The 24,185-nt window shown below is 44.0% G+C and overlaps 1 protein-coding gene across 1 annotated transcript in view; it reads left to right on the forward strand.

Annotated features, from left to right (window-relative positions):
- SDC2 (syndecan 2) overlaps positions 1-24,185 on the forward strand; it is a 57,645-nt gene that overhangs the window by 28,913 nt on the left and 4,547 nt on the right. The window contains exons 2-3 of the mRNA XM_084282917.1: positions 16,390-16,501; positions 23,488-23,621. Of these exons, the coding sequence (XP_084139043.1) occupies positions 16,390-16,501; positions 23,488-23,621 (246 nt within the window). The remainder of the gene's footprint in view (positions 1-16,389; positions 16,502-23,487; positions 23,622-24,185) is intronic.

Consider the following 24,185-nt stretch of genomic DNA (forward strand, 5'->3'; position numbering starts at 1 on the left):
AGCGCGGAGATTGATTGATTACTCGCAGATTATAGAGCAGTAATTGCAGACAGTTTTACTGTTAAACACTGCTTGGTATTAAACCACTTTTTTATAGCAGACTAGGAAGGCAGATGTCCATTTAATCTGTTTGGCTCCCTCAGCACTGCATAATGTCATGAATGACAACCTTCTCCAGCAAAATGGGAACCTTCGGCTGCGTGTTCCAGTGGAGCACGCCTGGAAGGGAGCGAGCGAGCAGCTTGTTCCGCCGAGTGAGTCATGGCTGAACGTGAGCTTTACGAGATGATCGAGCTGACTATCAGTCAGTAACAGGACGCTAAATGGATTTCCTAAGGTGGTATAAGGTGTTGAGGTATCCTTTTTGCATGGATCTTCTGTATTGGTTTTAAAAAGAAAGTGGTACTGAGATGACAAAATTTAGAAGTGACGCTTTTACATTTTGCTTCAGCAAACACTGAAGGAACACTTCCCATTTTTTGTTCCCTTTGGATTGCGGCTGTGATGAGCACAAAGAGTGGAGCAGCAGAACCCCCTTGGTCTCCACAAAATGGGATTTCTGAAAATCGGGTCCCAATCTCTAGACTGACTCGTCGCAGAGCTGGCCCAGGCTGGGCGAGGAGAAGTTAACTTCCTGCGCCTGCGTGCCCAGGCACAGCTCGATGGAAACTTCTCATCAGCTTTCTAATGACGATCTGGGCTTTTCACTGCGCATGCAAATTGTGTGCAACTCCGGACCGGCTCTAGTGGGAAAGCAGTGAAGAAAAAGCATTGTTCGTCCCCATAAAGGCCACCGGCGGCTCGCCCGGAGGAGCGCGTTGGGCTCCCAGCACCGTTTGCTGCCTGCACGAAGCTGGTGGCTGCTGGCACGGGGGGTGGGGACAGGTTGGATGTACCTGGCTGGGATGTAGCAGGTTGGAGGTACCTGTCCTTTTCCCTGCTGTTTGGTCTGGGTTGGAAGCTGCAGGAACATCTATAGCAGATTTGAAGCTGGGAAGAGCATTAGGCTCGCTGAATGTTGCCTTTTCCTTTTTAAAATTGCAAATAGCCTAAAGAAGAAAGGGGTCTTGGGGTAGGAAATAAAGAGCGAGCTCTTGCTTCACAGCAGACCGAGGAGCGTCCGAGCAGATGGGGCTGTCGACAGCGCCTTGTGACTCTTGCCTCACTCCAGTAATTGAAAACCAAAGCATTATCCTGCAGCTTGTTTTCTTCCGCCCGCGCTGTTTCCTTGGATTTGTGTCACTTTTTGGTGTTCTTCCCCATAACTGTTCATTTTTTCCCCTTCAAACTAATTTTACAAGAGCGGAATAGAGGCTTGTTAAGCCTCTGGGTTGCATAACCTGCTGTATTGGAGCCCTAAGCCAGTAATCTGCTCTTTGAGACCATCACACGTTTCCCGTGGGGATTGCAGCATGAGCGTATGTGTGTGCACACGTAATTAATGGAGGAAGGAAAATCACTGCCAGGACTTGAACGAGGGCCTTTATTCTCCAGAAGGGACGGTGCTCTGGCAGTCAGGGAAATGAACAGTTTCAGCACAGCGAATTCTTGGGGTGTCAGAGCAGCTTGATAAGCCAATTTCTCCGTAAGGGAAGCGTAGCTGTGTGTTTCACCGGATTATATTATTCATTTTTTTGTGGGACGAGCCCAATATGGACTCATTTTTTAAAGAAATGGAGTGAGCTGATGACTCCACTCTATCAAAATGCTGGTAGGTGTTCTGTTCTTCTGCCTAATGATTGTTGTTTATCGTGTCATTAGGAAGTCGGATGAACTTCTGGGTGACTTTTAAGAAACAACATCAGTGACAAACATGAAGAGAGTTTCCAGCAGAAATGCTCTTCAGCTTCTCAGTTCTCAAGTGGTTCCTGGTCATCTTCTGTCCTCATTCAATTACTGTCCTTGAAAATGGCGTATGAAAGGATCTTTCTAATCTCTTCTGTCTGTCCAAAGTGCCTGAAGAAGTGCTGCTTGCCATGATGCAACATGTTGCAATGGCCTCCTCACGATTTTCTTCCCCGATATATCATATAAAGCAGCCTCCATTTATATTGTTTGCAGAATTGTACTTATCAACACATTCTTAATCTAATTTGCTGATGTCTGGTTATCAGAAAATCTGATTTACACACTTCATGTTCTGCCCTGTAAGGAGAGGTTTGCTCTTGATTGAAGTCCAAGTGTCTAATCTGAAAAGAAGTTAAATTATTAGTGTAAGAGAAAAAAAATCTCTCTACAGCTTACAACACAACCATGTTACAGGTGTATCCTTCCATCTCTCTGTGTAGATGTGCATGTTAATAACGCAGCTTTGCTTTGCATTGCTCTCATATAAAGCAGTCCTTGACTATTCTGTGTTCTTAGACTGATGCAAGTGTACTAGTGGTGTTGTGGCAGTGAAAAACCTGTGGCCGTGCTGTGGCAGATGTGCAAGTTTTGCCGTATGGGCTCTCTAAGCAGGGTCTTTACCCTTCCCCTGTTTGTCCTCAGATTTGTTTTTAAGCTTCCAGAACTCAGGGAAGTCGACAGGTTTGTGTGAGGTCAGGTCTATTAAGCAGCCAACATCCTTACTGCTTAGGCTGATGAAACCCCTTTTTGTTTTTTTTCCATTTCAGAGTGCTGAGTGACCCTTTTTACTGAAGCAAACAAAAACAGGAACTAAGAAGCTTTCTAATTCCGTCGGTGTAGCAACCTTTTTTATTGTTTGCAGAGGAAAAGCAGCGTTTCGAATTAAACTTCTGTTATTAATCTGGGGATAGCCTTGTAAAGTACAATTGCTTTGGACAGATCTACAATGAATCCTTAAGAGAACGTGTTCGTTTGACTGACAGCTACATAGAGCAGATTATGTGCTGCATTTCTGAAGCAGAACTGTTGGAAAGAAAAGAAGGTGCTGATAATAGGAATACATTTGTGCTGGATCTAAACTCAAGGTTGGCAGATTACTTACCCATTATGTTCATTATTTTTGCCAACACCTAGCTATGTTAAGGAAAACAAAGATGCCAGCGCTGAATTAGTTGCTTCCATAAAACATTAGTGAAAAGGTGTTTTCCTGGTACTAGCAAACTTCACTGAAACTTGACTTAAAAAACATTTCTTCTTTCCATTTGCTCAGCAAGGTACAGATTTAACATGGGAATACCAGTTCTGATGACACAAAGGGTCGCTGGCCACACCAGCTTTCAAGTTATGAAACTTGGAAGTGAAAGGATGAGCTTTTGTAGATAGCGTGTGGACTCGCAGGCAAATAGCCATGGCAGCTAAAACCATCCTTGTCACAGCCATTTCCCTGCGTTTGCTGGAGGATATTGCTGTCAAAGAGCTGAAAGTTCTCCTCAGCCGTCACGATTTACATGATTATTCCACGCTGTGAAGTGTTGTTGGTAGGAAACCCAAGAGCCCTGCTGATGCAGCAGTGCACAGAGTGTGGCTCCGGGGCAGCAGGCGCATGTGCGGCTCAGCGGTCTGAGCTGTGGGATGTGACCTTGGTGGGCAGACCCCTGGGAAGAGCATTGACTCGACCCCAAACCCAAGAGTTGCTCACCATGTAAGTATTTCTGTTCAGTAGGAAGGTAGAGAAAGCATCAATGTGCCCTGATAATTTGGAAGGGGAGAAGAGAGAGGGAAGCTCTCAAGGCATGCCCAATGAGGAGAATAGGCCACGGGTTGTAATTCAGGGAAGGCTGCTGTGCTGGCACTTGGCTTCTCGGTTGATACCTCCAGGCACGAGCCTGCAGAAGACTGAGATTGCTTTTTGATGTGTGCTGATGTGTGGAGAGTTGAGGTTTACTTTTCCTCCCGTGCCACAGAAATATGGCCCTCAAACTGGCGACCTTTACCTGAGAAGGGGTTTACGAATAATGCTTGGTGTTTGTTTTTTGAGTTCAAAGCCTGAGAAATTTACCTTTCTTTTTTCCTCTCCACTTGCTCACCTCCCAAGCTAGGTGCTGTGTTTTCTTACTGCATAGGTAAATACATTTGCTAGCTTCTGTTTCTCTACAACAGATACTTAAAAAAAAAAAAAAAAAAAAAAGCGTACAAATTAAATTGCATGCTCTAGAAAAGATGTGGATTTGGTCTGTTTCTTCTGCCTTGTGCTCATGTTGCCCCCTCGCAGGAGGCAGCTTAAGTGGTTATCCAGACTCCTGGCAGCAGCACAGCGATCTGTAGGATGTTAGAAGTGTATCATGAAAATAAGGAAAAAAATAAAATTAAAATGGAAGTTGACAGGCCCCTTTCTGGTTTCTGCTCCGTTTTGTGCTGTATTGTAAGCAGGGCTTTAGCAATAATACAGGCAAAGCCTAACAAAGAGACTTGCTTGCTGGCAGAAAGTTGCTTAAAATAACTTACAGAGGATAAAGAGGCTGCCCAGGTCAATAATGCTGTGAAATCCTCAATGTGCAGCAGCTCCAGGAGGTTTTGTAGGCATATGGATTTTTAAAAGCTTTAGACTGCAGATCAGGCAGTAGAGATTGCAGAGTGCTGCTAACCTCGTATCGATGGTGTCGGGACATCTTTATGAAGGGTCAGGGTTTGGCTGTAGAAATAGTGAAATCCTTGTTCCCTTCAGCAGATCCCTGATTTACAGTATGAATGCTAGGAGAAAGGATTGTTTAGTGCTTTGTTGACAAATATTAAATATAATTAAGAGTCTTTGCTGTGTTTTACTCTTCAGTCAGGTCTATGACTGTCAAAAATGCTGTCAGACAACTTACCTGGCTTACTTTCCTTTAAATCAAGGGAAGGAAATTTCCCTTTGTTATGGAAGGCAATATATTCTTTTTTTTTTCCCTAGTTGTATATGGGATTATTTTTACAGCACTATCTGAAGGTAATCAATATGAAGAAAGCTTATTTTAGCCATTTTTTGCTGAACATAGGCGGTCCTGATTACTGGGAGCAACTTTGCTTTCATTGCAGTGGTCCTCCAGGCCGAGCAGCAGCTTTCTTGCCCGTGCTTTAAAATGAAAATTTATAACTCACTGAAGAGTTGATTTGTGTAATTCCTTGGTGTAATTCCAGCTGAAACTTTTAATTTGAGCAATTCCTATGCATTCAGAGCAGACTACCTGATTCTTTTTCTCTTCCTCTCCCCGAGCTCCTGGCTGGGAAGCTGGCTGGGGAGCCGGGCGGGCTTGCCGGGGTGCCCCAGCCTTTTCTTCTCCCTGGTGGAAGCAGGGGAGCCGTGCCTGAAGGGCAGCATACCAGACAGAAGACTGCTCCTGATGCCGTGCCGCCTGTGCAAGCTGCCGTATCTCTGATTTCACTCAACCGCTTTTATAGGAGAAGTTATTAGAGTGATGTTTTATCCCATCTGAAGTAAATTCAGCTCTTATCTTTGTACACATCAAAGGGAATGTGCACGCCGAGCCTTTGTAGCAGAAATTCAGTGAAGTAAGACGGGATCAGAGCGCCGAATCCAACAACTTAATCTTGTAGACCAGTAAGATGAGTGGGTGTTAGACTGGTTGGCACCTGGAAACACAATAAAGTTGTTTGTTGGCTTACGGTTTGGGGATCTGGGATACAAAGTAGTATCTCACCAGGATGAACCTGGTCTCTTCGTGCCTTCTGCTCGCTGTCTCTGTCCGAGAAGCAGAAAGCAGCAGTGATACCATTCGTCTGCTTGGCTTCTCCTGACCTGATTTAACCCAGTTTGGGATTTATCAGTTCTGCCAGAGGACAATGGATCCCCCAGCTCTCTCCTTCCAGCCACCACCTGATCAGGTGGAAATAGTTACCTCAACACATGCAGTCGTGATCATTTCCATGGACTCAATGAAGAAGACAGAATATGCAGTGTGTTCTGCTGGTTTACACCAAGTTCACATTAAACTGCTGATCAATTTACATTTTATATCATTAGGCAGTACCATTTTTGGAGAAAAGTCTTCACTGTTTGTCAGCACCCAAAGTAATATGAAAGATGATGATTTGTGTGATGGCTTTTTTTGTTTGGTTGTATTTTTTTTAAAGATATTTATTTAAAGGATGATTCTTTTCCCTCACGTTGAGGGCACAGCCTGTATATCTTGTTGAAACAAAAACGAGAGTGTAACATTTCACCTAAGCATTCTTAAAGCTTACCCGAGCTTTACTTTCCTTGAGTAAGAGCCTAGTGAGCCCAAGATATGGATGCGTTGCCACCAGCATCCATCTCTGTTCTAGATGATCAAGGGTTTCTCTTAGTTTAGAGTGGTTTATGACATCTTCTGAAATGTGTTGCACATGTTTGTTGGAGGGAGGGAAGTTCCTTCAGGCGGTTGCTATGATAGCACACGATTTTAGAAAGATCAAACAGATTTCAGATCTACCAGTGGCTGTTTTTCACCTGCGGAGAGCTTTGGTGGGACATCACCAGAATCTGCTGGCTATATCTGGCAAGCAGAAGTGCCCGCTGAGGTCTGAGGACCTTGGTGTTCAAAGACTAATTGTCTATTGAGTACCAGGTTCTGCTTGCTCACCGTGCTGCATCCAAGAAGTGCAAATCTTTAAAATCACAGTCTTTAAACTCTGAAGCCTGATTCCTCATCACCTTTGGCAAGCTTCAGGTGCGATGCATAATCGTTACGGGTAATATTTAATTGGCGTTGGATGTAACTTGAATAATGTATTTGTTTTACATGCAATCCGCCCGTTCATTCTAAAGGAATTTAATTGATTGAGATAGCTTATTGCAAATTGCTGCTACTAGTGGCAAAAATATCTTAATTTAAACGATTTCGTGTTAGTTGATTGTGGACTCCTCACATGGGGTTATTTTGTTGAAATCCATGGACTGGAAAGGAATCGATATGGGGCTTTTGAAACTGGTGGAGGTTTGCAGTGCTCCCACTACGATTGATTACAGCTGCTTTTGTAGGGCTCGAAAAAAGAACAATCTGTATTAAAAACATCATTCTTTGGTATGAGCTTGAGCAGTTCCAAATAGGTTTCCATGGGGGCTGCCCTGCAATTTGACCACTTCAAGGGATTGCAGTAATCACCAGTGGGCCAGGGCAGTGAGGCAGAGGAAAGGCTATTAGGTGGGAAGTTATTGGCATGCATGCCAGGGAGGTTGCCCTGGCAGCTTTAATCATTCATCCACATTCTCCAGAGGAGGGAGGAAAATATGTGTTCGTTCCTCCGATTGATTAGGAAAAAGGATCGGTAAAGCATAGAAGGAGAGGGGAGGCGTGGATGGAAAAGCCAACGCACATCAAAAGCACTGACCGGGGCAGGTACGGGTAGTTAGGACCTGGATTGCAAAAGTTACCTGCATCTCCCATTAGGGTCAGGCTGGTGATGAGCGATTCGAAGATACCCTAACCTCTTCATTCAGCGCTTTCAAAGGAACACATTTAGCTTCTCGGTCACGGCTGTGCCTTAAATTTAACCTGTCTGCACATGGGCTGATGTGTCCTGAAGAAACTGATTAGCGTTTTGAGCCATGACAACGATTTGCATGGTGTTTTTGATCCTATTTTTGGTGAAACTGATCAGTGCTTTTTGGAAAACGTGCAGAAAATTGCTATGCTAATTGAGATAAATCAATCCGTGATGCACATTGCTGGCTGCTAGCTGCTGATGCTGGTTCACCCGCACCCTGCCCTTTCATATTTCAGTCTGGAGTAGCACTTTGGAAGCTGATTCAGCTGTAGCCCGTCTAAAATAGTTTCCCTGTTATACTGTGCCTACGTCAAAGGCAGAGTTGAAGAATAAACTGTTCTTTGTACTGATTGATGGCTTGGCATGAAAGCTGCAAAAGCTCTGAATCTTTTAATTTTGGGATTCCCAGAGAAACTTTGGCGTTAAACTTTCACTTTTACGTGGGAAGCTAGAATTGCTTCACACTCTACCCTGACTGTTAAGCAGTCTTGAGGCTTTCAAGGTAAAGGAGAGAACTAAACTGCAGTGTTTGGCTCTGAATTTCACAGAGAGAATGGCCTGCTGGGGTAGAGTCAGGGAATGCCCAAATCATATAAAACCAGGGGCTTCATGTAAACAGCACAGCAGCACTGTTTGTTTGTAGTTTTGTTTGTCTGTTTATATCAGATTTGCCTCATGCTCCATCATTCCTAAGTAATGGTTGGAGTAAATCTAGGTGGTAATTGGATTAGGAGGGTTTCTTGGTCCTAACCTGTAGCCTCTGCGGAGGGGGGCTGACCACACAGCTCCTGTTCCCCTCTGGGGCCTTGAACAGCAGGAGGTTTTGAGTGCTGTAGAAAGAAAATAAAATGCTGCCGTTTCAGAATTTTTAGCATATCTGTAATCCAGGTAACTTTCACTTGCTGGATTGTGGGTTAAGGCTGTGGGGCAGCTGAGAAGACTGCCCCGGTGAGGAGCTGCTCTTGACTGGGGTATAGCAATGGCAGAGGCCCAGAGAGGCAGAGCGTTGTTGTTTCAGGAGATTCTGCCTAACCAAATGAAGATACAGGTATCTTCTTCAGGGTGGGTAATGAAGGCATCTCCTGTAGGGGCAGACCCACCTCTGGTCTTGCGCAGTGGTCCTTTAACACATCTTCACGTGGGCTAAAACCTAGTTGGGTAGCCTAGGAGGGCTGTTGGATAATTGGAGTTCTCTCTGTTATTCATCTCCTAAATATCTGTTGCAACTGGAGTGCATGGAGCAAGTTCTGTTATGTTCTTTGTCCCAAATCGGTACTCATGGTAAAAATGAAAGCTCTATCCCTACCTGCTGCAGTGCTTGCTTGCCTCCCTCCTGCATCTTTGCACAGTGACCTCCGTCCCACCCCGGGCAGCACAGCTCCTGGACGAGGAATTGGGTTAACAGAGAAGGAGTTTGATCTCTGTGCACCTAGTGGATAAATGATGCACAGCTGGAAGTCAGATGCTGTGAGAAGTGGAAAGATAGAAGCTTTTTCTGTCGGAATTTACCTCAGAACATTAGAGGACATTTGTCTTTCTCCTCAAGGCAGGACAAGCCTCAGCTCTGAAACTGTAAGCAGGCCAAAGACTCACTATAGAGATCTGTGAGCCTTTCTAATGGGAAGAAAACCAATTCCAATTAAGCTTGAACAAGTTCTCCTGTTATCATTTTAAGTTCTGTTGTCACATAATGTACCATACGGTGTGCAATTGCACATTTGGGAATATTTCTGAAGGCGCAGATGATTGTTAGAAAACAGACACACAAATTTCTGTGACTTTGTTAGAGTGTGAACCACAATCTATCGACTGCAACGTTGCTTTGGTACGTGGCCATCAGCAAAGGCTGGCTGAGGTAGTGGTGGCTTGTTGGTGTCTCCTCACCCTGGGGTGCTCTTTGCCTTCAGGTATTGCCCCGTGAGCACCATGGCTGCGGTGTTTGTCTTCTTCAGCACGAGCTATGCGGCTGCCGAAATGCCTGACGCCAGTGAAAGTTGTTTTTATTAATTCTGTCGCTGTCAAATACCACCTCTGTTTTGGTAATTAGCCTGGCGTAACAGACTGTGTACATCTTAAAAGCACACATATTTTGACTCTTGGCTCCGACGTCAGGCGATCTCTGTACATCAGCTCCTTGGGTAGACTCCTCAGCCTGCTGCTGAGCACTCGCGGTAGCGAGGCGCTTTTCACTACTCGTGTTTATTTTGGGCTCAACGCTTTTCCTCAGCCACCACGAACGGTCAAACGCTGTCTTCATCCGTCAGGGGAGGTTGGAAGCCCGGAGCTATGGTTTTGTGCAGCATCAGAAAGTTCTCCTTCACGAGGCCCAAGCAGCGTGAATAATCTTCCTGGCGTGTGGTGCCAGCACCACACCAGGCCACTGATGGTGCTGGGTTTAGTAGGGACACTCACACAAAGCCGATGTGCTGCTTCACCCTTACCTGAGGAAGGGCAGCGAATGTCCTCTACGCTTTTAAAAAATCCCTTTTGGGAATGAGCTGTAGCGGAACAAGTCGCTGAAATTCAGCTGTGTCATTTCCTTGGCCAAAAACGCCAGTGGGGGAGGCAGGGGGCTGGAGCATGGCGGTACAGGCAGTTCCCAGCGTGAGGCTGGTTTTCACATCGCCTCTGTGGACGAAAAGGACTGGCACTGAAAGTCAGTGGCCCTGGGGAGCGCTTACGGGGTTTTGTGCAGGGCCGAGGTAGAGCTGGGAGACGGCTACTCTGTCAGAAATGATTCAGGGGAAATGAGCAAAGCAGATGGTCGTGTCCCTATGAAACGCTGGCTCTGGAACTAGCAAAATTCAGCCTGATGCTTGTTGTTATGGAAAGAAGGCTTCTGCTATGATTGCAGTTGCCCTAATTGTTGTGTAGGGTGGCTTTCCTGCCAACAATACCCACCCCACTAACACCACCCTTGTGCAGGCAGCGTGCTGTCTCCAAGGGAGAAAATGGAGACCCCTTAGAGTGTTGTGCATAAATTACATTGCTAATTATTAGCTTTTTTTTCTTTTTTTTTCTTTTTTTTTAAATCCCATGGCAGTCCTCCATTGTAACCCATACCACCACCATTTCTGCCTAAGGTCCCATTGCAGTTGGCTTTTGCTGAGAGGAATTTGGCCTGTGAGTGCTTGAAAGTGGCTACCATAACACTGAAAGGAAATAGTAGGGGCTACCTTGGAAGTAGTACTTCTTTCTTTCCCCTTTCTTCTGTGCCCACCTGTAGGACATGTCATTGAATGGGAAGAAAGTCATCCATAATAAGACATTTGGTGGAAAATATTTCTGGAGAGCCTAATCTTGTAATGTACAATCCTCCCTCAAAATCACGTGTTGGTAGCAGGGTGCAGGCAGGCCACACAGGGGTGCCCAGGCTGAAGGAGGGGGGTGAGCACTGTCAGAGCCGTCAGCAGCTCGTCCCTGGGAAAAGGAACATGATGGAAATGGCAGGAGAAGCTCTGGGTAGCACGTTTCTCTGGGAAAAAGCAGAGTTTCTTGTTTCAAACAGAATCATGGAAAGGTTTGTGTTAGAAGGGACATAAAAGCCCACCCCGTTCCAGCCCCCTGCCATGGGCAGGGACACCTCCCACCAGCCCAGGCTGCCCAAAGCCCCATCCAGCCTGGCCTTGAGTACCTCCAGGGATGGGGCAGCCACAGCTTCTCTGGGTAATGACTTTTATTCCAGGACCAAGCTAACAAACTCTTTAGGGGATGGTCTCACTAGCGTTCCTGGTGTAATGAGGGAAGACAAACAGCAAGCAGCGTTAGCAAGATGCCTGCTGGCTTTGGGATCAGCAGTGCTGTGGCTGAGGTCTGTTAGGACCAACTCCTGTGAGGGCACAGATCATAGACCTTTTGCAGGAAGCCTACAAGGAAGTACATTTTCTCCTTCTCCTTTTCTCCACTCCACTTTTCTGTGAGAGTCTCTTCAGTGGCCCCTCAGGCTTTAGATGAATATATTCACGTATTTAGCTTTCCAAAAAGGTAGTATATATGGACAATAACTCACTTTGATGAACTCGGAATCACCAGCTGAACATACTTTAATACCTGTGCTAATTGAACAGCACAATCTGTTAATAGGAGAGGAAAATGTGTTTTCCTTTCTCTTCCTTACATATGAGATTTGTGACTAATCAACAGCTGTAATGCTTGCAAATTTTTAGAGCCTTCTGGCTGAGAGATTGGTGATATAACATCACTTTTAAAATATTAGTCTGGTTCTGTGCATACTAAATGGGTTGCATCTCAGATTTCCATCTGGGGGAAAAGGGAGGCAATGTACCATTAATAACCTTGCTGCAAACCTCAAATTCTCTGTCCCATAGATAGACCAAAAAAGGGAGAGAGAGAAATTTGAGTGCATCTGTAAGTAATAAAATGTTTCCTTCCATATGTCAGTTACTCACTGCTCTTTCAAACAGCCACGACATGCGTGGTAGACATGACTTCCTCCTCTTTCTTCTCCACTGCTCCTCACACCAGCTTTCTTGGCTTCATCCTTATGGCATAAATGTCTTTAATGTCCTACTCCTAAATCATCCCCACGTAATGGGAGGACTGACTGTAACAAAAGGGAATGGCTAGTACAGGGCAATCTTTATTATTTTTTTTAAGTACATAAATAAATGTGTGCCATCCATTTCCAGCCCTGCTGCTGTCTGGGGGTTGTTTTTAATTTTTGCCATCACAATTTTGATTAATGATTTATGCCTTTCATAAGGAGATGAGTCAGAGGGGGTTTTTGCTTCCTCTCATTTTGTGCCAGAATGAGAGGTGTGTTTTTTTGTGGTTGTTGTTTTTTATTTTTAGGATGTCCTGGATGATCCTGAATCTATTAACCTGAAAATCATTACAAGTTTAAGCTTAAATAAAGACTCTGAGATTTCAAATTCAACATAAAACTGGTATGGGGGTATCTTCTATCTTGTACTTGATGGGTGCTAATCTGCACTACATCCATGAGATTTAGCTTGATGCCAGTACAGGCAATAACCAGGCAGGAATCAGTGAACGTTGGCATGTAGTATGTGAAGTATTCAGGTCACAGGATTTTGCAGCATTATATTCTTGGAATAAAAAAGTAAGTGGGATAACAATGACGGACGAGAATGCAATCTCTGTCAAGAGGTAATGAGCAGTTTTTGTGGCTTCAGGGCCAGATTAAAGGACTGATAACATAGACATCCTTGCCTGGTGCTCCTGCCGTTTTAACAGAACTGAAAATAATGCTGTTACATAAAAGTGACACGAGGGCCATCAATTCAGTTGGTAGCCATGGGAAATAGCCCCTTAAATATTTGGCCTTCAGAGTAACTTACAGAAGATTCATGGCGTTAGAATTTGCAAAGTTATTTTTCTCCTAAATGCATTAAAGTGCTAGCACAGACCTTTCCCTGTGCAAGCACGCTGACAATAGGCTCATTTTTCCAACTTATCTTTTCTGGACACCCTGGAATTGGTCCATGGGCCCCCATGGATTCCCAGCTGACAAGCAAGAAAACATTTGTCAAGCAAATATTAAATCAAATTCATTTTACATAGTGTAAAATTGTGAAGCTTAGCTTCAGTGCTTGATACTCACTTAAGCACCGTGAAGTATTCTTCTATTTCTATTAACCGGCTCTCATTTTTCTAAGCTTAATCTCCATGGAATTATTTTTAATGGCTGTGTAGAAATGTTAACTCTGTGTTTTTTTTTTTTCTTCTTCTTATTATTTCTTAAGACAGTTTCTGTTCCGAGTGGACTGAAGGAGTTGCGTGCTGCTGAGAAACTGGAAAAGAGACACGAGCTGTGGGTGTAGAGGGGATGCTCCCATCCTAACTCCAGCTACATGGGGACAGTGCAGTGCAGTGCAGTGCAGCCAACATGTGGGGATTTTTAAGCCAGGGATTGCTTCTTTGCCCCTGTGCTTTGAAAGGGGGCTTGTGTCCTGCTCAGGTTCTACAGGGGAGAATTGTTTGTGCTGGAAATGGGCTGAAATAAGGGGCTTTCTGTCCAGAGAAACTGCAAAGCGTCTTCCTCAGATGGAGCTTGAGGTCTAATCTGAGTGCGCTTGGGGCTCACTCTAACATTTATTTCTCTTAAATAACATTTATTTATTACTATTTATGTAGTAAGCAGTGTACTAGCTCTATAAGAGCCTGTGGGGAGCAGCTTTCTCATTCTGATGGAGCCGTGCCACCCACAACACTAGATATTCAGTAATTTTTCACATTGTAAGTCCTTTGCATCCCCAGAATAAAAGACAGTGGGTGCTAAAATTACTGCTGAAAACTACCCGGGCTTTTCTTGCATTTCTGTCCCTCTGTTTTCAGCTGACTTAAATCTTCCGAGCATCTCGGCCTAGCTAGAAATGGAAGCTTTTGGCAGCCAAAAAGCCATAATTCATTGAAAGAAACGGAGTGAATGTGATGGTAGGGAGCCTGGCTGACTAGGGCACTCAAAGCTTGGGCTGGGTTGGGTTGGCTGCTCGGCTGTCTTTCAGAAACCGAGTCTTTGGAAGAATTTGTCCGGGGTCTTTTCAGTCTTTGCTGACTCCTGTGAGGCTGGGAAGAGCGACAAAACAGGGCTGTTTGTTTTGGAGGAGGGGCATCTGCTTGTTGTTGTTGTTTGATTTTTTTTTTTTCCTCCTTTTTCTTTTTTATTGTTGTTTGTTCAATTCTGCTAAGTTTGCTACTGATACGGACAGCATTGGGAAATGGCCCGGGGAATAAGTTGATTGTTAGGTTTGTATTTTTATTCAATAGTGAAAATTCCAGGCATGGAGTTGGGATGCCTCTGTGCTCACTCAGACCTATTTTCATTCATTAGCATTCACAAACCCAGGCGGCCTCGCAGCCGTTGCCAATTTCTATTGGCAATTTCCATTGCTACGAAATTTCTACAGGTAGATCATATTATTTATTTTTTTTTTCCCAGCTTGGAGTTGGTAATATTTATTATCCTTGCTACCTTTTGAATACCATGTGTCTTTTCGGTGCTCATTGCCAGCCACCTGCCTTTCCTTTTAATAATGTTTTGGCTTTTTTTCCTGCCTGATATTGAGGCTGTTTTTACTGGGATGGTGGCTGAGAGCAAAATGGGGTGAAGTGGCTTGTCCCATTGTCGCAGCCTGATCAACAGCAGGATATTTGTCCTGCACCGGGGACTTGTTTTCCTATACGGAAGCGATCTCAGCTGAGCCTTAATTACAATCCCACCTTTGCACCTACCGAGGCACTTGAAGGCTTCCTTTGGAGACATCTTTTAAAGAAATTAAAGTCACTTGATGGTGACCAGGCATCGTCTTGAATTTCTGCTCTGGACTGCAGCCAGCTCCAGGCAGACCGTGTGAACGAGAAGCGGCAGCTGAGAGCAGGCCTTTTGGAAACCTATCTTAAAAACAGTCGTCATCTGTCCATCCCTACATCCATCACCCCACCCCGTATCCTGCAGGTAAAAGCTGCAGTACCAAGAGCAGGCTTTGACCAAGCACCATTTTATTTTTTTCCTCTTTAGAATCAAAACGGGGTAATGCCGTTGTAGTTCAGAGCTGTTAGTAGGTACTGCCAGTGCAAAGGTCTGGCACTCTGAAATATGCTATTTTTTTCGACCTGAGGGGAAAATATTACCTTGGAAACTCAGATTTGGGTTGTCTTATACATGAGTTACCCCTTTCACCGTTTGGTACCTTTTGTTCACTAAAATGGCCAATCGATGCCGTGCGGTAAAAAGCAATCACAGTGGGAAACCCTTGGGACTCAGAATGGAGTTTTGGGTGATTACATGAGATGCGCGTTGGTGTAATATTGCATTTTGCCTTAAAACTCACAAAATCCCAGGGTGGCTGAGGCCAGCAGGGCCCTCTGGAGCCAGCCGGTGCCACCCGTGCCCAAGCAGGGACACCCAGAGCAGGGTGCCCAGCACCACGTCCAGGCGGCTGCTGAAGGGCTCCAAGGAGGAGACCCCACAGCCTCTGGGCAGCCTGTGCCAGGGCTCCGTCACCCGCACAGCACAGAAGGGCTTTCTGGAAAAAACAGAGTTCCTTTGGAACTGCCATACTTCTCCTATTTTCAACAAGTTGTGGCAAACGTGTTCGCAAAAATGATGGTAAAATTACCAGCAGTCATAGAGGCAGGTACCTTCTTGGTAATCAAAACCACGTAGCTGCCATAGGGTAATTTATGCTCTAGGAAATCACAAGCTGCTATGGAGGAAGGCAATGTCTAATCTTTCAAAGCCTGAATTACCAACCTAAAGTGATTATTGACACCTTGTTCTCTTGGTGGTTCATTACAGCAGAATCCGTCTTTTATGGGGAAATAACTTGTAGGCTTGTGGTGGAAGTCACAAGAAGCTAATTTTATAGCCTGTTGAAGCTAAAGCTAAATTTTAGGAGAGATGCCTCAATTTAGAAATTAAGGTAGCTTGCCTAACCAGAATTTGGTAAATGTGCTATCGATCCGTTTGGAAATGTCACAATCCTTTATCAACAGCATTGTCTTTTAAATATTTGTATTTTGTAAACCCAGTTGTTCATTCTAACTTGTGAAGAGTTTAGTGAGGTTTGGCTCGATGTACATCAGAGGGATTTTCTGCTACGTGCGCTTATTGCTTCCCATTTGAGATCAAATGACTGACTTCAGATGACAGCCCTTAGATTTGTACACTTGAGGTCCCGACAGAGGGTTTCAGTCCTGGGATTCGCTTCTTTCTTTTTTACAGAAGTGCTTCAGAGTGCATTGCAAATCCTGTTTATTCATTCATGCATTTAATGAGATGAAGTGTGATCTGAAGGAGACTTGCTTCCCACAGCTTGGGTAGTTTCTTAGTTTTCATTGTGTAGCCTTGGATATTTTTTTATGCTATGATTTTTACAAATTTCTTTAACATCTTAAACAAATGTGTTGCATAAACTGAAAATATAAACTGTTCAGTATACCAACATCAACCTTGGAAATAGGAGAGAAAATTAAGAGCCTGCTATGCTAGAGAGCTGTTATCTTTCTAACCATTCACTTTTATCTGTTTTCCAGAGAGCAGATCTGACCTCTGATAAGGATTTATACCTGGACAACAGCTCTGTTGAAGAAGCATCAGGCGTCTATCCAATTGATGATGACGATTATTCTTCTGGGTCAGGTTCAGGTAAGATAACATGTCACAATTTGAATTTTAAGAAGTGTAAGAAATAATACAGTTAATTAAGGAAAAGCTGTGCAGTTTCCCTGTATGAACTGGATATCCTTTCAGTATCATCATCAGTGCTCTATTTACAGAGCACTGAGCACCCCTGAGGCTTGGGTTTTAAATATTAACTTTCTGCTCTTACTCCTTAGTTGCATCATTTCACTCCTCCCCCCCCCCCGCATGTTATTTTCTCTCTGCTCTCCCTCCTTGGTTCTGTGTAGATCTCTCTGGAGTTTAGAAGTAAGGATTAGAGAAAGCTTACTTCTCCCTTGGCATAATGCTAATTTAGCAGTCTGTGTGAAAACATAGCAGCAGCGATCTTGTTTTCTCTTACATGCTCTCAGGTTCACGTAAACATAGTGTCCATTTATTTGTTGTTGTTCTTTTAAATTTAGAACTCTGGAAACTGCCAAACACATGGCAGTTTTCTCTGAGTTAATTACGTCCATATACTGGTTAAAGAAATTCATAAACATAACACACTGAGTTCTCAGACTTAAACACTCATTAGAGGCATGTAGCTAGCTCGTCGTTCTTCAAAAAACTGTCAGTGAAACCTCATTAATCATTTCTGTTAGAAAGCCTCTTCATGAAACGTCTTCTAGACTGGCTGGGAGACTCCAGCTTTTAAAAGCTAGGTGTAGGATTGTATGGTAGGTCTGGAAGAGACGTTTCCTTGTTGCTGTTAGCATTTGCTGTGCCGTTGTGGAAGTCCCGTGTATTTTCCAAGTTCGTTCCTTGTTTGTTTGGTGTTGCACTTTTTGTAATCTGTCTCTCGATGTTTATATGTACTTGTGAATCTTAAAAGGTTGAGCCCTTCTTTTGTAACACCTTGTCTTTGCTACTATTGTAAGCCTCAGCTGAGATTTTTCACAGGAATTTTTGTTTTTGCTTTCTTTTGGAGGTTCGAAGATACTGTAAAATGAAGTCTAGAAAGGTCTGATCTTGCTGTCAGACAAATTCAGGCTCATTGGCCTCTGTCACCTGAGTGATACCCAGCATGTTAAAGCCGTCCACAATGTGAATTTTACATTCCAGTGTGATCAGAGGCTTAATCAGACCTCCTTGCTGCAGACTTCTTTGCGGGAGAATTTCAGATTTCATTTGGGGGGTAGGAGGAAAGAGAATTTACGACTCAATGATTTCATACAGTCTAAGTACAATTTTGAGCTTTGAGAAAATTGCCATCCCAGTCTGTCGTGTCTTCAGGTGCTGGTGACTTGGTAAGCCTCAGGAAAGGAGATAGGTTGAGCATGAACGGAGTTATGGAGAAGGGTCTGTTTTCCTTTGTTTTCATCTGTCTGTGATATTTTAGCTGCTTCTTATATGGAAGACTCAAAATGCATCCCTTCTTTTGAAGTGTAAGGACTTCAAAAGAACTGGCTTCAGACTTCCTAAACCCATTGAAGTAGAAGAAGTGGATCCTGAAGGACAGAAAGTACCTCTAGACATCACCAACAGTAATGCCTTTACTTTCTCTTCTCTCCTTTCCTGTGCTCAGCCTTGAGCTATGGATGGAAGATGGAGTGCATAACGCACCAAGAAAATTGAGAGCTCTGGCACCTCATGTGACCTCTGGCAATCTCTCTTTCTTTCCTGTAAGAAAGTCGAAGAAGTCTCATTATAAGCTGAGACTATATGGATACCCCTCCAGAAAGCACGTGTGACAGTACCAAAATCTAATCCTTTTGAACAAAGGAAGGGGTCTAAGTTCAAATACTCTTCTGAGCAATGTTCAATCCTTAAGAAAAAAAAAAATCTCAAAAGGGAAGGAAATCGTCATCCCCTTTCCCCTGCTTAGCCTCACAGCCTACACCTGTGAGACTGAGGCTAGATGTATTTACTGCTGTCTCCATTTTGTGAGGTAGAAAGTGTCCTGGGGTTGTACCGATGATGAATTTTCCTCATGCTATGTTGAATGTGGCTTCCTCTACTTGATACTCAGTGATGTAGTGTTCCTAGCTGCAAGAGACTTCCTACGCAAGACTGGTTTTCCTGCTATGTAATTCCACGCCAAGCAAACAGATCCAAGATGACAATGTGCTGACTCCTTTCCTTGGTATGAAAATTGCTAGCTGCCACCAGGCCTATGGAGATAGACAGAAATTGTCAGCACTGCCGTTAATGCCCTTGCAGGTTTGCAACTGGCATTAACATGGGCAAATGTCACTGTCAGTATGACACATTTCAAGCTAAAATTTGGCTGAGGGCTCTTTATGAGGAGATCAAAAAAGGTGATGGTGGCTGGTGGCCTGCTTTTTTTTTTTTTTCCCAGTTTTCTTTCATAGCCTCTTTATTCTTTATGTACATTCGGTTCCATTTACCTAACTGTTCAGTCTGAGTCCTTCAGTGAACAGTTTTTGAAGGAGCTATGCCTGCTTCCCTGTGGTCCTGTATCAACAGCAGGGTCTGTAGTGAATTAAAGAGTGTGTTGTTTCCTTCTTGCAGTCTCATTATATGAGGAGATGCCTCTTCCATCATCACTTGTTTTAGTGTGGGTGTTCATATATGGCATAATAATAAAATCGTAGAATCATACAGTATCCCAAGTTGGAAGGGACCCCCATGGATCATCAAGTCCAACTCCTGGCCCCACACAGGACAACCCCAAAATCAGACCCTATGTCTGAGAGCATTGTCCAAACTCTTCTTGACCTCCAGCAGGCTCGGTGCTGTGCCCACTGCCCTGGGGAGCCTGTCCCAGTGCCCGACCCCCCTCTGGGTACAGACCCTTTCCCTAACCCCCAGCCTGACCCTCCCCTGTCCCAGCTCCATGCCGTTCCCTCGGGTCCTGTCGCTGTCCCCAGAGAGCAGAGCTCAGCGCCTGCCCCTCCGCTCCCCTCGTGAGGGAGCTGCAGGCCGCCATGAGGCCTCCCCTCAGCCTGCTCTGCTCGGGGCTGAGCACACCAAGGGACCTCAGGTGTTCCTCATACACCTTGCCTTCTAGACCCTTCACCATCTTTGTAACACTCCTTTGGCCACTCTCTGATAGTTTTCTTGCCTATACACAACCTGAAATGTTATTAACTACTGTTATTTTCAGCTATGGCATGAAAGATCTTAACTGAGCCCTGGTCTTGCCTGGCAGTAGCTGCTAAGCACCATGACTACCCTTATGTCCAGGAGAGGCACCATCTCTACTAGATTTATCAGCAAGTTCTTTGGAAAAGCATCTGGTTCTTGGGTCTTCTCTTAAGCTGTTCCTGGTCTGTGCAATACATATCAGAATCTGGTTCAGATTTTTGCTTCCCCTTCTCCCACCCTGATAATTCCCAGTCAATAGCAGCCTGAGTTGAGAAAGTTTTGGTTATCTCGGGATGAGCTGGGTCTACACTGACATCGTGACCGGGGACTGTTCTTGGAGGCAAGTTGTGGTGGTGGGGCTGGAGCTCCTCCAAGACACAGAACAGGAGTCCTTCTCCATGGCTGGACAGCAGTTTTGGAGCCTGATGGCAGGGTGCTGGGAGGTCTACGGTGATCTATCCCATTTGAAAGCATGTTTTTATTGTGCTGGACAGAATCTTATACTTCCGTGTAGCTATCTAGGACTCTTTTTATTCTTTCTTCAAGTCATGGATTTTTTTTTTCTCCTCATGTGAGAATTAAGAGTCATCCCTGATGACACACAGCATCATCCCTGGTTGTCTAATGCTGCATTGATTAAGGGTTGGGCTGGAGGCTTCTCGTGTGAATGGGAGTGAGATAAGTCTGCTAAAAGAGTGCAGTGATGATAGAGATGTGTCACAGTGATGATAGAGATGGAAGGTGTGAAATAGATGCCAGGTCTGTGTGTGCCCACCTTATGCCAGGCTTGCTTGTGGTGGCAGTACTCCCAGAGGAAGATGTGCAACAGCAAACAGCCATGATGCCAAAAGATAGTGTGAAATGCTTGGATTGTTTGGTAGGAAGAGTTAATCACTGGCTACTTGGCGAGTAAGAGTGCTAACTACCATCGGCTTTTTGTAGTATACAATAACTTAGGTTGGCACACTCTTGTTTTGCTGACAAGTTTTCTCAAGCAGCAAGAGGGTTAAGGGGCATTTGTGTTCCTGATATCCAAGGGGCAGCTAATAGTAGGCACATCACTGAGGGCTGTTTTAGGTATTTCCAATACTACAGCACAATCTACAGCTACTTTGTCCACTGTGAAGATAGTTGGGAATCCTGAAGAAGCTGCAGTGGATAAAAGGTGGTAGAGAGCTCTCAACTCTTTACTGGAGTTGAGAGAGATGGATATGGATTTAATTACAGCAAGGTTCTTGTGGTGCTGTCATTAAGGGGCTGTATCCACTTGTAGAGGAGTGACTCTACAATTAACTCAAGGCAGTTAATGCCAAGCACTATCTCCAAGCTGGCTAGTTCCAGAAACCTTCTAAAGAAATAGTGATTTTCAAGAGGAAAAAGTGAACTCTTATACTCTGACCATTTCCCAGTATTCCTCTTAACAGCCTAGTATGAAGCTATGTTCATGACAATCTGTACAATTTTTCTTTTCTACTTGGATTTGGAGAGGGGGACTGATCGGTTTTATTGTCATTGCTTTTTTTACTCTTAGAGAACACGATACTGTATAAAATTCTACTCCTATGTTGTGGAGAGCATGAGGGAGGTTTTCTGTTTGTGTTCGGTTTTGATCTCCCAGCCCTATTTACAGGTAATTCTGACAGTGTTATGGTCTGCTTGGGAAAGGAAATGCCTTCCTCTTGTTTAGACCTACTCCATGCCAAGCATAGACCTGTCTAGATAAAACTAATTAGAAAGCAGGAGCTACGGGGATGTGTCTGAGCCAGTACCTGAGTCAGGCCTAGAGGACGGCAGCCTCGGTGTTTTGGTGATTGTCAGGACTTCCCCGAGGCCATACAGAGGAGGAGTTGGGTCCCTATGGTGCAAGTCTAGCGACCTGTCCAGAGGTTAGATTAGTCACCCGGTTGTTGAGAGACCTGCGACCTGTATCCTCCGTAATCAGAGAGTTTCAGACCTGTAACTCTCACCATTTTATCTGGCAGACAGAACTATTGCCTGAAGCAAAGGTGGCATTTAAGAATTTGGAGGAGCAGTTGTGATTAACTGGGATTTATCATTTCATAGAAGAGGAGAAAAAAAAAAAAAAAAAAGGAAAGAAAAAGTTCTGTACTCTCAAAGTCTGTTTTATCAGATCTCTAATCTGATCATAAATTTTAATTTCCTTGACTGTGAGAGTCTTGTATAATTTGGAGGAACTTGGAAGGTAAAGCAGGCTGAACTATCCACTGGGCTCTTATTTCTCAAAGAAAACTCTTGAGGCAACGACAGAAAAATGTTCCTGTTGGATGCCTTTCTTCACCTTTGTTTTGCAGCAGGATGTTGGTTTTTGATCTTTGAGTAGCATTTCAGGAAAGCACCTGATTCTTGTTGTGAGGTCTTTATTCTGAAGGTTGCATTGTAATTTTGGTGTTTCTGAATAGTTTTCCGGTGATTCTGTGATGGCAGCTTTCATATACTACTTTTTTAATTATTTCACATTTTCTTTTCTACCATACAAGAGTTGTCTGGGTTACTGTCTTGTTAGCACCCTTTCTTTCAAAGCTTGAATGTACATAATTCAAACTTCTGCTTTTGTGCTTGGATTTTCAGCCTGTTCTCTAGAAAATAAGATAAAAGTCAGTTTGGAACAAGTGAGTCATGCTATTCTGTTGAAAGTGGATATATTTTTATTTGTTGGATATTACTCTTACAAACATTTGCTGGACATATTACCCAACAGTTATTTGGGTAACCGGCGTCTGTAATGAGCAGAACACATATTGAGATTCCTAAGGAGAGGTCCAAGAATAGCTCTATTCTTTTCCCTTTTCAGCCCTAGCAATAATTTAGGCTATTGTCCGTGTCTTCTCCCTTCCAGGATCACTGAAGGATATTTATTAGTCCTGTCCATTATCTTATTCTAAAGGAGCCTTCATACTCCAGCAGGGCTTTGAATGTTGAGGAAATGAAATGTAAGGTCATCTTTAGGTAATTTTTTGTCCTCTTAGCCTTTATGTCAAAAGAAAAAGGCTTTTGCATTATGTGGAGTTGAGAAATATGTGAATTCCTAGTGACTGAGATATGAACTAGTAACACTATTTTCGTAGACAGGAGCTGCTTGGTTTTTATAGTTAAGGGTTTAACAGGTTTGCTATAGAGGAGGGCTTTTTTTTGTTGTCAAAGCAGTGTGTCACAGGGAAAAACTGCCCGGTTCACGTAGTTTAAGTCAAATCAGAATCAAAGAAGTGTATCAACAGATTTATGACACCTAATTAATTGTCAATCATTGAACTATACCTTCAGGATCAACATCAGTAACACAATGGATAACCACAATATCAGCCACTTGCAAAATGGTGACAGGCAACTACAAATTTCCAAGCCCATGCTGCAACTGATCCCAACACCTCCCACATGCACTCAGACTTGGGTGCGCACTCACATCCCCCTCCCAGGCCAAGAGGTGTTCAAGCCCCCCTCGTCTGGGCATGCAGGGCCACCCCTGATGTGCCCCAGGCTGCTGGTCCCCGTGGGAGACCTGGAGGTGCCACAGGGCCATCTCAGACAGGGTCTCACCAGCTCTGATGGCTGCTGCCTCCACTGCAGGGTTCCTTCCACTGTTACAAGTATTCATGCATTTTTCATCCTTCCTTTCAGGCTGGTTTGTTCTGTTTCAAAAGCATCCTTGTAACTTCCTGGTTACTGCTTAATCCAGCTGATGATCCCTTTCCTTTTCCATGGGATCAGCTGGGGCAAACATCCCTGTGATGGTTTAGGGCGCACTGGTTGCACTCACATTTTTATCTTAACAGGCATTTTTTTCTAGGCCATTCGACAAGGGTTGGCTGTACGAGCACACCTACCCTCAAAGGTGTAATAAAAATGGAACAGGACTGGAAGAATTTCACAAGTCAATGAAATGTCACCTCTTTTGTCTCCAGGTGCTGAAGAAGATGAGGATAGCACAGTGATAACAACATCCAGAACAGTTCCAAAGTTACCAACAACAAGTGATGCATCTAGAGCTGAGACCACCACGGTGAAAACGCAGACCAAGATGCCTGCACAAACAAAGGTGCGTGGGTAAAGACAGCACCATTTAATATGGTTCTGCTATACCCCATGGATGCCTTGGTGTTTGATTTATATCAATTGAAAAGAGAGAAAAAAAACACACAAACTTCTTTATTTATTTAGGTTGGATAATAGGAGAAATCTCTTTACTGAAAGGGTTGTGCCATGTTGGAACAGGTTGCCCAGGGAAGCTGTTGAGTCTCCATCGCTGTAGGTCTTCAAGACCTGGGTAGATAGATGTAGAACTTGTCAGTTTTAGGTTAAAGTTTGGACTAGGTGATCTTAGAGGATTTTTCCGACCTGAACGATTCTGTAATTCTATGATTTAATGTTACTGCAACCTTTTAGAGGAATACAGAGCTGCTCAATTTCATTTCTGCTAGGAAGTCTGTGTAATAACAGCTGGATTTCTCATGAAAGAAGAGAGAGATTAAAAAAACGATGATACAGAAAACACAATTTTTCATGATGCCTTTGAATCTGAGCTCTGTCTGTTTTACAACTTTTGAAGAGTTATTCCAAAATTCACCACAAAACTTCCCTTCTCAAAAGAAAACTTTGCGTG

The sequence above is a fragment of the Netta rufina genome (genome assembly GCF_964035555.1).
Source record: "Netta rufina genome assembly, chromosome: 2".
Classification (NCBI taxonomy): Eukaryota; Metazoa; Chordata; class Aves; order Anseriformes; family Anatidae; genus Netta; species Netta rufina.